The sequence below is a fragment of the Trachemys scripta genome, chromosome 7, assembly GCF_013100865.1.
Source record: "Trachemys scripta elegans isolate TJP31775 chromosome 7, CAS_Tse_1.0, whole genome shotgun sequence".
Taxonomy (NCBI): Eukaryota; Metazoa; Chordata; order Testudines; family Emydidae; genus Trachemys; species Trachemys scripta.
Genome location: NC_048304.1, coordinates 78,545,258 through 78,563,668, shown reverse-complemented (window position 1 = coordinate 78,563,668; position 18,411 = coordinate 78,545,258). Strand labels below are relative to the sequence as shown.

The 18,411-nt window shown below is 39.1% G+C and overlaps 1 protein-coding gene across 1 annotated transcript in view; it reads right to left on the bottom strand.

Annotated features, from left to right (window-relative positions):
* ARID5B (AT-rich interaction domain 5B) overlaps window positions 1–17,625 on the bottom strand; it is a 149,521-nt gene extending 131,896 nt beyond the window's left edge. Inside the window, exons 1-2 of the mRNA XM_034775913.1 lie at window positions 17,542–17,625; window positions 16,892–17,146 (exon numbers count right to left, since the gene is read on the bottom strand). Coding sequence (XP_034631804.1) covers window positions 16,892–17,146; window positions 17,542–17,562 — 276 coding nt within the window. The 5' untranslated portion in view covers window positions 17,563–17,625. The remainder of the gene's footprint in view (window positions 1–16,891; window positions 17,147–17,541) is intronic.
* Between the last annotated feature and the right edge of the window lie 786 nt (window positions 17,626–18,411).

The window sequence follows — 18,411 nt, the reverse complement described above, 5'->3', positions numbered from 1 at the left end:
AAAAAAAAAAAAAAAAGAAAAGAAGGGGTGGGTGGGAGGTGTGGGTAAGTTTTGTGATAAGTTACACACAACATGAAACCTCCACAGTAGCTTTGGTAAAACGTAGATCTGATATTTCACTCTTCCTTGTATAACACAAAGATGTTTTATAAGCAGTCATCTTCTATTACTTTTAGTGCAATAACAAATATTTACTCAAAAATGAACCTCATACTTGTATGCTAAGTAAATTTTAGTAATGGAATCTTTTCCTTTATCACTGTGCTGAATATGAACTTCCATTGAACAACAAACAATCAAGACAATGTTTTAACTTTCCGCTTATGACAAATGTTATTACTTTGTAAACAATGCTGCATACTACACAGTACATTTTCAATGGATGGTTTCACCCAATTTCATTACACCATCCATTTGAAATAAAAGATCTGTAGTTGCTATGCATTTTATAGCTATTACATGGTGATTATTAAATGTCAGAGTGAAAAAATTGAGTCTGCATGAAGACAGACTTAACAGCTTCTGGATGGGGTCTTCTGTATAGGATGTTGAATGGAATCATTAAGTATCACAATTTCTAATACTGAGTACTTCGAAACATTCTATTTAGCAGCATCTTTCATAGAAATCTGACTTCCAGATTAGATAGATATGTTTTTGGTTAAAGTGTTATTTTCAAAATAACTTTTATGGCCAAATGATTATGATTTCAATTACCAGTTTCTTCATATCCTTTCCAAGAAGTGGTATGACTAACTTTGGCTGGCATACAAAGTTAGCCAAGCAAACAATCTATTAACTAAAAGAAAAGTTACAATCACTGTTACATCTTCAATGAATAAACCTGTTTGAGACTACAACCTTCACATACACGGTACATACAGAAGCCATAAATCCAAGAATATTGGTTGATAAACAACCCGTATGTTTTACTAACAATTCAGCAGCAAACCCACTTTGCAATACAGTCGTATACCAGGATTTAGCTGGAAATTTGATAAGGAAGCAGAAAAATATGGAAGATGTAAGTATCAGGAAACACAAAAGAGCACAAATTATGCCTTCACATTTAAAGTTTTGTGTGACAGCAAAATGACCACACAGCAACAACCATGACCAAAGTGTTTTATACTTAGTTTTGCCTACATCAGTGTGAATGGCTAGGAAAAGAATCTTTGCAAAAATTGTCATGTGATCATATTAGCAATTTGCAAAATGAGTATTATGATCATAAATACTGTTGTGGCAGCTAATGTAATACAAAAGGTACGCACAGAAAGGCTCTTTGAATCAGATTAGCATATAAACCAAGTATATGAATACAAACCATAACAAAAAATTAGCCAGTTACTGTGGTAACGGATGCAATTAAGGATGTCTCATTTTCTAAACATTTTATAGATAGGTGAGGAGGAGAAATAGATCAAAATGCAACTAAGTACATTGGGTGGAATTTTCAAAAGTATCTAAATGACTTAGGAACAAAAATCTCTTTGAAAGTCAGTGGGACTTATGCTCCTAAATCATTTAGCTTCTTTTGCCTATAAAATAATTGTTTTTACGGCATTAATTATAAAGAAATTATTTAGTGTGAGATTTTCAGAAATGTTCTATGTTGGCCTAACTCTGCTCCCACCAAAGTCAATAGTAAACTGATTATGGTGGGAGCAGATTTAGACCAATGATGAATGCTTTTGGCATGAATTCAGGGAAGTACCTAAGTGCACATGAAATTTTAAACACTTAGGATGGGATTTTCAAAAATGCCGAAGGGAGAAAGGCACAAAAGTCCCACTGAAGTGCCTAAGTGAAGACAGGACTCTCCCTTAGATTTTTGGGAATCTCACCCATAAGCAGACCCATTAACCTCCAGGAGACTACTCACATACTTAAAGTTAAGCACGTACATAAGTATCTTCTTGAATCAGGACCTACACTGTGAATGTCATAGGCCAATAGCCAAGGCCATAACATCCCACAGTAGAATCAGTAGAAAGGGGACAAAGGGACTCGGAAAGTCCTCCGGGTTCACCTTGTTGTTTCCTCCGAATACTTCCTTAGGGGATTAGTATCAAATGGATTGCATCATACTCCTGAATTTGTTGGGAACAAGGTGAAAATGGTTCAGAATTGCAGCCAACTGCATCTCAAGACCCTGATTCTACAGTCTCTATGAAGCAGAAACTCCCATTGCCTTCAAAACCTCCTCTGACTTCAATAGGAGTTTTGTCTCAGGTTAAGGATACTGGAGTCAGAATTTGCTGGGGGCCTAGAGGAAAGCGTGGCAGAAGTAGGCAGAATAGGTAGAATGTTTCTGGTTCCCAGAGGAGTCAGAACACCAGCAGCCATTGGTAACCCCGTATAACAGATGTGACGTGATTACTCCAGGAAAGGTCTCCTGGTGCTTGCCATTGTGTATAGGGTGCTGGCCTTCCCATGACCCCAGCGTGTCCAAACACACCTCCTCTGACAATGCTAATGCCCTCACAACTGCACTTGGGGACCTATGGATATAGCATTCAGAGTACCTCTAGTGCTGAAGGTGGAGGCGCTGCCCAGTGCATAGGCACTGGAACAGCTATAATCTGTCCCGTTGTATTATTAATACATAAACACTATAACCTAAATTCTGCAGTCTTTACTCAAGCCACATTCTCATTGAACTCATCTGGGAGTTTTGAACTATTCTGGGTGGCAGAATTTGTCTGTGCACTAATCCAAACCAATGAAGATCTCCATGTTGCTACATTATCCAACAGCACATTAAACTGGAACACAACCGTTCATGAACCAACAATTTATGTTCAGGCACTCCCTGACTTAGTGCATTCTTATTTGCCAAGCAGTTAATCTTAAAGTAAACCAAGGGAAACAACATCTAGATTGGTTCCTACACCATTTCACTGACTTCATTGCAAATATTTTTATATGGAAAAGGGCCGTTTGTGGACAAATAATTATTTTGTTCAGTGCCCTGTTAGAATAAAGATATCCTGACAAGTTTTTAGCAGGGGAAATCCAGATCCATATATGAAAAATTTGGGCTTCTGATACTCTCAGTGTTTGAAGCCCTTCTCTGTTTGTCAAGAAACAAACAAGCAAAAAAGATATGTAATTCTCCATTGGGACAGCAATGGGGGTACGAAGCATGGTGGTTAAAAACAACTAAGCCTTGTCTACACTACAGCTATTCCCAATTCAACTGGCAGAGCTGTGCTGGCAGCGAGTTACAGATCTGACTTTTCCCATGTAGAGAAATCTTGTTTTGTGATGGCATCCTCCATGAGCATTGCAGAGTTTTCGAGTCTGCAGCCCTACATGTTGACGCAACAGCATCACCAGAGGTCTGACCTTTCCAAATGTATCTTACTGGGGGTATTAACTTCAAAGCCTATTTGTGGCCATTAAACAAAACACAAATATCCATCTTGACCATTAAAATATAAGGATAAGGAGATAGCTGGGTCCAGTTTCGGTTTTGAATCCAATACTCTTGCAAGGAAAAAACAAAACAAGATTCCTGGATTTTTTTTCTAAGTATTTAAAATCATTTCTAAGATTCTGTTGTGCGTTTAAACAATATTTTGCATTCTCTTGATGTATCATTTGCAGGGCCGCCTTAGAAAAATGGTGCCTTGGGCAAACTTGTATTTTGGCACCCCTGGTTCCTGCTGCCTGCCCGGGCTCCCTCCCCTATCATCCCTGGTCCCCACTGCCTCCCCCATCGCCCTGGCCCCTGCTGCCTCACCAGCCATCTCCCGATCGCCCCTGGACCCCGCTGCCCACCCCCATTGCTCCAAGTTCCCTTCTGCGGGCTTGCACCCAAGGCCTACCCGGCTCCTTGCCTCTTGACCATGACGCCCTCTGAACCACAATGCCTTGGACAGTTGCCCACATCACCCACCTATAAAGCCAGCCCATACCATTTGTCATGAGAACATTCTATGAGGAAAATAAATTTGAATTAATTTTAAACTGAAAAATACAAAAACCCCTGTCTGTACATTTGAATGATTCCTTCCCAGTTTGGGATAATCTGACAAGACAAACAGTGGGTGTTCAATGAGCAACACAGTAATATTTGCACAGCTAATTAATGGCAAAAGATACCAGGCTATTTCATACTTTAAAGCACAAACCAAGTACATCTTTCCGTTTTGTGTAACCTCCTCTTAAATAAAAACATAATTTAGACATGCTCCCTCTTGTTGTACCTTTTTTTTTTTTTTACTCTGTTCACTGTGATTCAAAGCCATTGAAAGTCACAAGAGCCTTTTTCATCGAGTTCAGTAGGCCCTGGATTAGTCCCTTTGCAAACTCATGTTGTTAGCCCATGTGCAATGCCAGCTAAGGGTCAGACTTTGTAACTCTTACTCATGATGGTGAGCACTTACTCACTCATACAAGTAGTCTCACTGACTTCAATCAAATGAATAAGTGCACACCAGAGTGAGTAAGAGCTACACAATTGAATGATTGGAACCACAGCTTCAGTTAGAGTGTTTAGAAATATATATCCTGGATGAGACGGTTGAAAAAGTGCTTAAGTCTGAGTTTCTCCACAGTGGTGTTATCGATATGTTCCACTGTGGTAAATAATTCAGGTTACAGTCTGATATAACTAACTGAATAAACTTAAGCCCTGATTCCTGCAATTGACTCCATGCAGCTAGATTCCTTTACCCATGTGGAGTTACTTCAATAGGAACCAACTCACGGTTCCATCCATAGCGTCAATTAGTTTGAAAAATATTAAGAGTCTCTCTCCTCTCAGGCAGATTAAACTAATATTAAGGGAAGAGCAAATTTACAACCCAGATCGACGACTTGGATATGCATATGCTTTAAAGTTTTCAAAAAGCACGTTTGGTTCAAAAGTCAGCTTACGAGTTTGTCCCGTAAACATTTTTAAAGCTGAGCCTTGTGTTTTGTGTCCATTACCAATGTGGAATTTCTTCCCAAAAAGGCAGTTTGGGCCACTGGATAGGATACTAGAGTAGCAGACATGGGTTCTAGTTCCAGCGCTATCTTTGACAGTGCAATTGACCAAATTCACACTATCTCCATCTCTTCACCTATTAGCTGGGGATACTAATCATGCGTATCCACCTTTGCAAAACACTTTGAGCTTTATGAATGAAAAGCCATATTGGTGAGAAGTGCCAGTGCTTGTGCTGTGCCCTGGGTGTGCCCAGTGCTGTGTGGGCCAAAGCTTCACTATATCTAACACCCAGACCCTTTAGGGGGATTTCAAGTTGCAAAACAGATAATAATCAGAGTAACAAGTTCTAAATACTAAAGAATCAACATTTATCCTTAAAAACAAAATAGATTTGATTAACATTTCCACAAATTGATTAACGATTTTGGAGCCTCACATGCTGGGTGCTCAGTGTGAGACAGCTTAAAGGGGTCTGATTTTCAAAGGATGAGTGCTCATTACTTTCTAAAAACAAGAAAACCAAACCAACCAACCAACCAAATACCAGGCTGCTTTAAGGTTTCCCAAATTGGGCATCTAAAAATGGAGGCTCCCCTAATCACTAGTCACTTTTTAAAATCTCGGCCTTTGGTTTTACATGGCACCTTTCAATATTTCAATACCCAAACCAACTACACATATTTCTGTTCTCTGGTGTTACGTTAAAATCCAAACTAGAAGGAATATCTTTTGCACAAGAAAATGAAAATAAACAGGACTATTTCTTCAAAGGAGTTGATTTCAGCATGATGCAAATAATGACAGTAGAGTGCCCCTTGTGACATTACAGCTCCTCCAGGGCTTTTCAAGGTACCAGGCACAACCAAATTATTAATCTCCTGAGGGCATGGATTCCCTCAGAAAACCAACAAATCCTGGAATCACTAACACAGTGAAGCCTTCTTAACAATTTGACATACATCGTTGTATACCTCTTTCTACAGACTCCCTGGTTATGAAGAAACGCTTAAAACAAGATGACAAATGAATAGAGATATTAAATAAATAAAAACCAGCTATGCAGTGACTTACGACTACCAAACCTTTAGAAGATTAAAGAAATCTGCTGTATACCATTTATGTCATCCATAATTATATCTCCATAGAAACATAAAAACCACCCAAGTTGATTACAGCATAAAAATATTCAACTCATATGAGATTAACTATGCTCTGAAGAGATATATTTATGAGATCTCCATTGCATGGTAAGACTTTAATGAAGGCAACATTTACAAATTTTTCCTGCTACAATGAAATTAGGTTTGTGATAGAAAGAGGTGAATTTCAACTCTGCTTGGGAATTAGATTTCTCTCTGCTGCCCCCTTAAGAATATTGACCAGCCAATGGGAATGTTTCCCCTGTCCACACAGTTATCTAAATCTTGAAATAACTGCCTACAAAAGGAGTCACTTTTTTCTTCTATTCCAATAAAATGTGGCATCTAGTCAGCCTATAATTGCAATACATCTTACAAGACTCCAGAGTGAAGTAAAATATTTGCCACTATCAAGCTGAGGTGTGGGGAGAGGGTGAGAAAAGACACTGATACAAATTATCCTTCTTGTATTCTGTTTTTAACCCAACTGAAGGTGTCAGATGATCATTTTCAGAGGAGAAGTTCAGTAAAAAGGGATGGTACCTCTTTGAGAGCCATTATGCTAAATATGTCATTATTGTCTAAGCAACCATCACAGTCTCCCGAAAGCACAAAACCCTATATTGCCTGACTCAGCAGATGGTTGGAATGCTTACATCCATGGAAAGTGAGCAGGTAGTTAGAACAGTTTAAAGCAGATTATTTTTTAAAAAGAAAAATTAATTCTTGGAAGGCAGATCGCCACCGGGCAGCTTGGTGTGACTATACAACTTTATTCTAAGCAGGCACACAGTGCATCACAGCTTCTCGTTCGCTGCCAATATCTAGGGTTTTTTTTTTTTTTTTTTTTTTTTTAAGAAGCAAAGGCAGCTTTTAAAAAATTATGGCAACTAAGATATCTCAAAACTTTGACATGCTGAGAATGTTTTCACTCCAGTGCTTCCAGGGGTCATTTAAAGAATTCTGGAGGTCAAGAGTGATTTGAACACCTGCTCGGCTGTCTACTGAATTACTGATCTAGTAACATCAAATATATGGCCTAGAGAAACAGGAGACATACTGTAAAAACTGTTGTTGATGATTATAGGAGACACTGTGTGCCATTTATCTGATCAGTATAATTTGCATGAGAAAAACATCTTCAGCCTTTTTATTGAAACCTTTACCACAGTAGATAGCTGGGGATGCATATTTTACAACCCAGTGCATTGTTGCTGAAAACACATTCACCCACAGGAGCACAAAACACAATTAGACTATTATGGACTACATTCACTAAGGATAATAGAACTATATATTTCATTTTGATATAAAGGGCTCTATTATCCTCTTTATTTACACCTCATGTAGTTTTGATTTTTGTGTAATTTAGATGGGAAATTGATACTGCACGACTCTCATGTAAATTATACAAAATTGTTGTTCTTGCCCCTGGAATTGGGTGCACATCTTAGACCACCTGGTAGATGTTAGGACCACAGTGCATGTCCAAAAGGGGGGGAGGGGGAGAAATGATCTTAAATGATCAAGTTAATTTCTAAACAAATGGAAATATCGAAGAAATTTGTGCATGCAGCTTTAACTTCAGCTACCAATGCTCAGCAGATTACTACAGGTCCCTGCATATGTACTTATATGTAATAACCATAGTGTCTGAGCACCTCATATATATTAATCATAACTTATCCTTGCAACATCCCTGTGAGCTAGAGAAGTATCATCCCCATTTTACGGAGAGGGAACTGAGGCACAGAGAAATTAAATGATTTACCCAAGGTCACACCTGAAGTCTGTGACAGAGCTGAACCCAGGTCTTCTGAGTCCCAGCCAATACCTTTAACCACAAAACCATCCTTCCTCCAATGACCTCACCAGTATTAAAGGGGCAAGGAACATTTTTATAGTAGAAAATCATTCTTAAACAACCTCTCCAATGTAGGAAGCATCTATCTTTTTCCCCTTCAAGCTTATTTACTGTGGTCATTGTAGGCAAATACTATTTAAGACAATAAGGCCATAAATCAGCTAGTGGAGTTTATGGCTCTATTCCTGAAGGGTTTTGCTTTTTGGAGGGACCAAAATTAACAATCCTCATCTCAGAATATGAAGCTCCAAAGTGTGTCCTCATCCCATCTACCATTAATATGCAGGGACAACAGCAGCAGAGAACACTGGGCATTAGGAAGGCCACAGAAGAGGGCAAAACTGCCTTACAGTAACCAAATAGATATCACATTAAACCTCTAGAGCACATGAAGGCTTGGGCTGTCATTTAATCAGTAAAATACTTTGCATTTCCACAACATCAAGATACATATTAAGCCCGACAGCAACTAAATGAGGTAGATACCATTCCTCCCATTTTGCAGATGTGTTTAGTGAGGCACATAGAAGTTATGTGATTTGCCCAGGGTCACAAGGTACGTCAGTGGCAGAGCCAGAGATGAACTGACTGACCAGTAGTGTGGTTTAACAAGCAGATAATGCTTTCAATTTCACTTTCCACCTTAAATTCCTCATTCAGCACATACTACCCAAACAACCCTCCCACTGCCTCTGGCACACAGTGATTCCAGCACATTCTCATGCATTTTGAAGGGCATCTGGGCGGACTGCTTTCTTGACTAAGCAACTAACTTGTCAGTTGCTCAGAAGAGGCAAGTGTGCTGGGAGTGAAGACCTACATATGCACCTCAAAATTACATTTATATGGCCACCGTTTTTCATTCAAGCACTTGAGGGCACTGTATAAAGTCTAACTGTAAATACATATAGCACAGGAAATTAAGTGACACGGGAGAATTTTAAAAGCTAGACTAAACCTTTAATCTATAATCCTTAGCCAATTTTAAAGAGCAACAAAGATTTTATTTAATACAGGTGACTGGTGTTGCTCCCATTTCTCTAATCTGCACACTGGCATGTGTTTAGTTTACATATTTGTTTGCAACTTAATTATAATTCAAAAATGCAAAACCTGGGAGCATTAGGACCTATCATGTAGCTCTTAACCTACTGGGGTCCATAAACAAGGCAAAGACACAACATGAGGGATCTGAGTAGAGTAACATAATTAAAACGATGTGGGATTCTATTCCCTTGGCATTAATACATCTTTTGTACAATCTCCTCTTCATGATTCAGCATTTGTAAAAGGAATCACATAAAATGATAAGGAATGGAGTGTTACTGGCTCTTTGTGGGATAATAGTAAATTTGGTCTGGGAAGGGAAGGGGGGCTTCTAGAGGGATGAGTGCAAACACTTAGATTTCTGATTTCTATAGCAACTCCTGGGTTGTTGTTTTTTTTTTTTTTTTCTTCTGAACAGAGGTTCAAATTGAATTTATATCTGCCAGTTCAGATAGAAGTTATGACCAAGGAGAAAATAGGTTTCACTCAAAATATTTTCTCATCAGATGGCCTACAGATCTCAGATAGTTGTTTTAGTTTAGGCAAGTTGACAAGCATTTCATTGCTAATTTTGCCTAGTACTGTTACAGTTTGAAAAGCTTTCCTTGTAGATTACATAATTATATTTTTCTAAACAAAGAGTACATTGCATTAGCAGGTTTAAATTATGCAAGCCTATTCTTTTGTCTTTTGTTGTATTGTATTCTATTGTGCTGGTAAAACAATATGTGCTTTAATTAGCAAATATCTGTAAATAATTTACTTGCTTTTCATACAACGGAACAATGGAGCCAATTTTCACATACATCTACTGAGCATGTACAGTGGGTTTCTTGCCAGAATCTTCCATTGTTCAATATCTGTATCAATTTGCCCATCATTCTCAACCAACACTGTGCAGTGGAGAAAGAAACTAAAGTTCTTAGCCCACCAGTGGCAGTCCCATCACAATACACCCCAAAAGAGGCTAGTTTGTTCAGACAGAATAAAATATCTTGAAAATGAAAACAAACTCTATTATGTATAACCCTGGCACCGTCACATAGAAACATGGATGACTGCCAAATATTAATGTCACTTGATAAATGCCGTAAAATGCCAATGTCCTTCTGACCTTCTGACTACATTTTAACTACAAAATAAAAAGCTCAACTTGATATGACACTATCAATCACACATACGTCTAGTCTCTACAGGGTTAAAACAGGGTGTGAACCCACACACATAAACACAAAGAAAAATCTCTTAAATCAAATATGTATGATTGTTTTAAGACATGAAGCATTGTTATTTTGAATATGAATGAAAGGGCCAGAATAAACATTTCAAGAATATTTCAATTATGCATTTCCCAGAACTACATCTCTGGGCAACTAATGCAAATACCGCTCCCATAATAGTAGAACTTCTTCATGAATAAAAGCACATAAGAACTTGAACCAGAACACTTTCTATATCATATGCATATTGTTTGATTATTATTAAAAATGCAAAACCTATGTATGCTTTACTCTCCTGAGCAATACAGTAATTATGATTAAGGGACAAGCAGCACAAAAAGAGCCAATTTATCTTACTTGTGCTTAGGAATACTATTGTGTAACTAAGCAACTAAAGACAAAATATAGTCTAATTAATTCACTCCTATGCTTATTTAAAAGACACAATTAGAACATTTTTATTTTCCAGCCTGCACAGTATCTCAACATGCTTGAGGGTGTAGCATGTAAAGCCTATTATTCTCAAAAGACAAGAGTTTAATGTTTAGTGCCACTGATCAGGCTGGGAAAAGCAACTATGGAGCGCAGTGGGTGCATTTTACAGTCTGAATACACTGAGAAATGAAAGGTAAGGGGAAAAAAATCTGCTTTAGTGACCATAGACACCAGATTGCTGGCTAATGGCTAGCAACATGTGGCTTCACTGAGTAATGTCATTTCCCTCTTCTTTCTTTGCCAATGTATGTTACTGGTAGTGAGAGAGACAAAAATATAAAGAGTGGATATGCAATTACCAAAACCATGATCTTTTATGATGACTGTCATATCTCTAACATTGCTATTACAGTGTACCTGATTTCCAGCACTGATTTGAGCAACAATACATTTCAAAATCATGCTCATAGCATCAATTGCCAAGCACCCTTTAATAACTGTACTCTCCATATTTGTTGACTTTATTGATGTGGATAAACCTGGTCAAGATACCCACTCTGAAGTCTAAGGAAGGACTCAATTCTAATTTCAACTAAAAGAACACCAATCCCTACATATCTTGAAAAAATCCATTAATATGCAAGCGACATAGCAGGTTTTCCAAGAAAGGTGGCAATACGTGACCATGCGTATGAGACTGCAATCAGTTGCTTAAGGCCCAGATTCTGCCACCCTTACTCACTTGAGTGGCACTTACTCATCTAAGTAATCCCATTGAAATCAAGGAGACTCTTTGAGGAGCATGTTACTGCTCAGCATCTGTAAAGGTGAAAGAATCTGACCCTCATTGAAAAAATTATAAACTTAAGAATGTAAGAACATAAGAATGGCCATACTGGGTCAGACCAAAGGTCCATCTAGCCCAGTCTTTCCACAGTGGCTAATGCCAGGTCCCCCAGAGGGAATGAACAGAACAGGTAATCATCAAGTGATTCATCCCCTGTCACTCATTCCCACCTTCTGGCAAACAGAGGCTAGGGACACCATCCCTGCCCATCCTGGCTAATAGCCATTGATGCACCTATCCTCCATGAATTTATCTAGTTCTTTTTTGAACCCTGTTATAGTCTTGGCCTTCACAACATCCTCTGGCAAGGAGTTCCACAGGTTGACTTGCGTTGTGTGAAAAAAATACTTCCTTTTGTTTGTTTTAAATCTGCTGCCTATTAAGATTTGGAAACTTGTTGCTTTCCAAAACTTTCCCCAAAAAAGTCAGTCTTGTAATTATAAATTACACCTTTTTTTAAACAGAGTAAAATTTAAAAAAAAATTAGTCTGAAAATGCGAAATACTGTCTGATGTGTAATAACGAGGTGGTGGCATTGCTTCCCTTACTCATGTGAGCAACTCTTACTTATGCAGACTACTTGTGTTAGTAAGGGTTACTTGCATGAGTAAAGGTAGAAGATCAGATCATCATTTGGTAAGGTAGACTGAGTCAATGTTTGATCTCTAGTAAAACTAGATTTAGATAAATTCACTTAAAGTAGTTTATAACAAATGGTACCATATAAGTAGAAGTAAAATTAATAACAATGTATTCAAAAAAGTGATATTTCAGACTAAGAAAATTAATATTTTAGTATGTACACTCCCTATCAAATACCATGCCTACATTTAATGAGCTCTGCTTTTCATATTTTTTAAGAATAGGCTTATTAATGCTAACAGCTTTAAAAACATGAAAATACAAGTTGTTAACAAGCATTCTACTCTAGAATAGCTTCTCCAAAAAGGTCAATAGTTTTATAGGGCCAAATTGTCCCTCCTGCGGCTTCTGTTGGAGAGGGTTAAATGAGCAGAAAATCTGCAGAAATCTTTAGCTACAATTCTGTTGGGTTTGTGGGGTATGGTTAAGCCAATGTGGCATCATCCCCAGTTTCACTAGACCCATGTGAGCACCACGCATTTGGAGCTACATGGTGCTAGGGTGTGTGTAGACTGAGCTTGGGCCAGTGCTATAGATTTGGTGGCAGGAAGGGCTTGGAGGGGGCAGAGTCAAGGATGCTTTCATGGCATCAGTTCCCTGCAAATCCATTGGGAACCTTCCCTCCCCTACCCCATGCCACATCAAATTACATTGATCCAGTCTGTACTGTTTTATACAAACTCCCACTTGACACACTCAACTGTCCTTAAGGCCCCAATCCAGCAAAGCGCTTAAGCACCTGCTGAACTATCGTCATGTGATTAGTCCAACTGACTTCAAAAGGACTAGTCCTGTGCACAGTTAAGTGTGCGCTTAAGTGCTTTGCTGGATGGGGCCTAGAGGAGGTTGGCTGTGGGGCATTTCCAGAACTTCTGGCAACATGACTCCTTACGGGATCTCAAAAAGTAGTGTTGTGAATGCCCCCAGACCTGAAAGCTTTTCCCATGGACAGAGCTGGAGGACACCACCACCTTATACTATGCCAGAAGGCAAACCTCACCCATCCTGCCCAGGTGATGAGAGAAAATAGCGGTGTGGTACTTTCACCCAATGTCAGCCCTCCCACTGCTCTCACTGACATACATCAAGAGTGCACAGAGAGAACATCAGCATAAGCCTGACCTACAAGCTCTGTTCTGTTCTCATTTCCATGTCTCTAAATGGGGTTTCATGGGTGTAGCCAAAGAGGTTAATTTTGTGACATTAATACCTACACTTTCACCTAAGGAAGAGACTGATCCTGCATTTGTTACACATTCAAAATTCAATTTGAAGTCAGCTGAGTTTTGTTTGCTTGACTGTATGATGGAGCTCCACTGCCCCATCCAGCATGCTTAACTATAAGCATATGACTAGTTCTATTGGCATCAAGGGAACTGCAAACATGCTTAAAATAGTGCCTGTGTATTAGCAAAATCCAGTTTTACCAGCACAGATGGTTAAATATAGATATGGCTGATGGATAAACGGGATGTAAAAAGCCTTTTGTATACACCCATCTCTGATTAGCTCAAATATTTGGCAATCAGATAAAACATGCCATCAGTAATTTCTGAGTAACAGAATCATTACACACCCACTTCGCTATTTCCTCTATGAGTAGCCACTGACTGAATATTACAATGGTAAGAAATTGTTCATTAGTAGTGCGGACACCACATTTCTAAAAGGCTGGTGCTACTAATCCTCAACCTAGTGAGGACATCTGCTCCTGACAATAATTATACCTCTGACTGGCTTGATCAACAGTTTAAGATCAGACCAGTTGCTCTGCTAATCAACAATTTTACTCACAGCAAGTGCCTCTGTTGACCTTTGACATCACAGAAAACCTTTGATACAGCAGATTTACAATACACATAAAAGTGTAACCTCACTTTATACCAGTTTTCTTAATGCAAGATAGGGAGTTTAAATCCATACATTTTCTTAAACCAAGAAGGATGTCTTCTGTATAGTTATAAATTATCTGTATTTCAAGAATAGCATTTCCATACACAGAAGATATATAAAGGGTTACAAAACATCTCTATTCGAAACACAGCCCTGCCTGTGCTTTAGGAATAGATGTTGCTGTCATTTACATAAAAGAATTATTACTCTGGTTTAGTGACTTAAAATAACTGTGCTATATACTAACACAGTATGTAAAATGTTTCCTTAAGTAACACATTGCCAATTAGTATGCAGCCTTTTGTCTTTTAGCTGCACGTTTATGAACAGATTTATCATTCAAAATTATTAAAATCAATGATAAAAATCATGTTAATGTATATAAACAAGTTAATGGAGTAAGTGAAAACAAAGTACATTTCTTAATGGGAGTGTTATGTTGCCCTCTCTAGGCCCTGGCTCTAAATACTAGTTTCTGTAGGCGCTCTGCCAAAGAAGTATCTCTGTGAGCTGTTGCTATTTCTTGCTGCTGCTGCTACTTTGCTAATGAATGACTAAGTTAGGCCAGGGGGGAAATGACATCACTGGGGTGTAAAATAGTACTGCGTTAGGAAACTTTCTACCTGCTTTACATTTGTCATAATTATTCTATACAATGCAATAATCATTTGCATAATTCCAAGGCATGCCATTATCTCAATCGAAAATTGTTTTCATATGGTTGAATAATTCAGAATGACATCAGTTAAAGCCCTAATGAAATATACAAGTATAATCATACAGCTAATTACTATCAGTGTTTGCATTTTTAAAAAATCAAATCATGCATAATATTATGAATGTACATGCAGCTGAGAATTACTGCATAGAGGAACATTCTTACATGTAATGGTAGGATTAATTTTCTCTGATGTTCATACCACAGTAACATGAGCTGATCATTAAAGCATATTAAAATGATTTGTGTCCCATGTCCCACCCCCTCTCATCCAAAACTCTTTCATTTAAAACACTCACACACACAGGAGTATGGCTTCTAAATATTCACCACCAGCAATTTTAGAACATCCATCCTTCACTGTCATTTTTTTATCCTTAAGAAGAGGGTTCTCAATTTAAATTGCGAACACAGAAATTAAAATAGGTAAGTGGTAAACTGAGAAAAGGATTAAAAGAAATGTTTCAAATACATTTTCAAAAGAAGTTACCACAAAATATCTAATAAAATTCAGAAAGATTTCCTGTCTGGTTTAGCACAATGTCTATCACACTTGTAGTCTTTTCTGGATATTTAATCCTCCCCTTTTCCAGATCACAGCCCATGTTGAAGTAATAAATTTGAAAAGCAAATAATAAGTAGTAGTGAGGGGGAGGGGAAGAGCGACAGCTGCACAGGAAAGTTGGACAGGGGGAGGGGGCAGAGGCACTTTCAGTAGAAGAGAGGTCAACCTGTTAATGTTTTTCAATACCCTCTCCATGCTCCAAAATGTCTTAATTATTGACATCAGAAAAGATGGGCAATTTAAAAAAAAGTAAGACAGCAGAACTACATATTTATTTCAGAAGAAGCAATTTATAAGGGAATGTTTGAAAGGTTACAGTAATTAAGTAGCATGTAATAGAAATGGGTAACTCGATACTTCGGGGTGGAGGGGGGAGCTTGAGAAAAACTACAATTAACTCCATCAGACTATAGACTGTTGAAGGAATTGGCAGCTCAGATTGTATAGGGGTTTATAGTAGAAATAAGGAAGGCTTCCCGTCATCCCCCCCCCCCCCCCCCGCTTGCGCTTTAGGCAGCTGAAATATTATTGCAGCCACATCTGGCTATTTCTGAGCGCTTTTGAACTGGCCATCTCTCCGCATAAACATAGCGCCGTTTGTACACCACACTGAAATAGTTCCTCAATAACACAGTGCAGTCAGCTGACTAGAGTAGCCAGCAAAATTGCGGTCATACATGAAATTACAGAGCTAGAAGAATACATTGTAAACGCAATCTGGGCTCCAGACCTTAGCTTTGGACTTATGGGGTACTTCTAATCAAACTTTCCAGGATGAAATTGACAATGGGTTCTCCCTATTAGAAGTAACTCAGGGAGACTGTAAAACGAAACAGCTTGACTTCAGCATTAGCCTTTAACTCATTCCCTTCCACCCACCCGCCGGTCTTTCTGGAAAATGTCCACTTTTTTCATAGTAATTTTAAACTAGAACATCTAGTGAAATGCACCAGAAAAGAGAGATCGTTGTTAATGCTTAACGTGTTTGTGCTGGTTACATGACTGCTTTGAAATACGCCCAGGCATATCTGCAAGTTATTTGAATGTATTATTCCAGTACCTGTCATTTATCACTTTATTCAACACGTCTTTGCCAGCTCAATAGCTTTTGATCTCACTCAGCCTCCATTTCGTAATTTCCGCCCTCTTAAACATATCAAATACTAAAAAAATGTTAACAATATCTAAATCCACCAAATCCCCCACTCCTCAACCAGCCACTGAAATCGGGGGAGGGAGACACAAAACACCAAAGCATGTGACGTTCACACAGCAGCAGCAAGAAGTGGAAAAAATCATTTAAAAAATCCTTAAATCCCCCCCCCCCCAAGTTATTTGATTGTGGCTTTTTTAAGAGCATCTTCCTCCCCCACCCCCCAGAGCTGCCATCGAAACTCTTACAATGGCAAACAGCTCAAGTCCCTGTTTGTGGCACTACCCCTTTAAAAGAGCCTTACGTTGCCTGCAGAAGGGAACATTTCAATCCTGTCCTTTAATAAACATTACGGGGGGGGGGAGGAGGAAAAATCTGCAGAGATACACACAGACGTGCACACACAGAGAGAGATATGTTTACCACCTCGCCATGGTCACTATTTCTGCCCTGGGGAGTATCTTCTGGGAGGAAATAAAGTTTGGAGCTGGATAAAAGTTGCCGGGTAGTCCTCTCTTCCCACAACAGCTGGAGCTCCGCTATGCAAATCGGATCCTCTGGCTTACATCTTACAAAGAAAAAGTCGCCAAGGGACAAAATTCTTGGTCTGCCTTCAAGGTGGAACTGAAAAGCCTTGTAGAAAATGTAAGGACCGTGCAAACCACACGGAGAGCCGACCCACTGCAGGGAATTAAAAAAAATCAAGTCAATAAAATAAATATAATCATCATAATAAATAAGAGAGACAATCGTATATAGATCTCAGACACACACACACACACACACACACACACACACAGCGAGAGAGAGAGGCATAAGGTGGGAATACCATCATCTAAAATAAGGAGTCTGGCAGTACCCAGCAAAGAATCCCCCCACGGGAAAAATAATCATCATCACTGTGATAATAATAATCTGTGCCTATGTATGATCAGTGAAGGAATTTTAAAAGGGGGAGAATGCCATTTGGGGGTGCAGAGGGGGAAAGTTTACTGGAAAGTTTGTGGGCGGGTGCCGGGGGGTGGGGGGCCGGGACTGGGGGGGCCAGGGCAGAGAAGCGGAGGAGAGACGAATACCTGGACTGAGTTGGGCTCCATCTCGACGTTCTGAATTGATTGAACTCAACATTCTCTCCAAACTTGTTGGCTTGAATGGATTGCATCAGGTCCTGGCAGGGTAAAGCTCTCTCGTCCAGCAGCCAGCTCGAACCCTCAATATAAAACCTGAACCTCGCCTCCCCAGCTCACCCAAAATGACCAGAAAAGCAGTCCAATATTTCTCCTAGCCCCCAATTTCCCAGAGGTGTGGAAACGACGAGTTTTTTCACCCAATTGCTGCCTGATCAAATTGGCAACATGGGACGGGGCTGAGTCAAAGCATAGGACAAGGGCGGATGGATCAAGGCAAAATTGAGATCTAAAACCTGAAAAAAATATTGCAAAGCTGGAGCCCGTGTGGGGACTTGAATTTATTCCTGCAAAGCCCCAATGATGATGGATAGGATCATCGTTTCATTTTTGATAGGCAGAAAAGCTGCCCTGTTCAGCTGCGGATCTGACAGGACCTGCTTGTATATGTCTAATATAAAGAACATTTCCTGCAGAGATTCTGGGGCGCAGCTCGTCTTTCTAATTCTCTTTAGCAGATTTGCCTTTATTAGACATGTAGATTTGTTTGATAGTTAAATTACGCTCCCTCACTGCCATATTTTCAAGGAACTTAATCTGTTACATTAGCTGCTTGATGCCTGTTTTCTGTGGGAAAGGGAAGAAAGTGGGTTATCGATTATATAAACATATAAATATTAATGCATTTGTTCGCTTTGGAAAAAGAAGACGAGACTAATGAACACACACGCACACACACACACAATCACTGGATTTTGCAAACAATATTGAACGGACAGCTACTGCATATAGGGAATGGAACAATAAACGATGCATGAT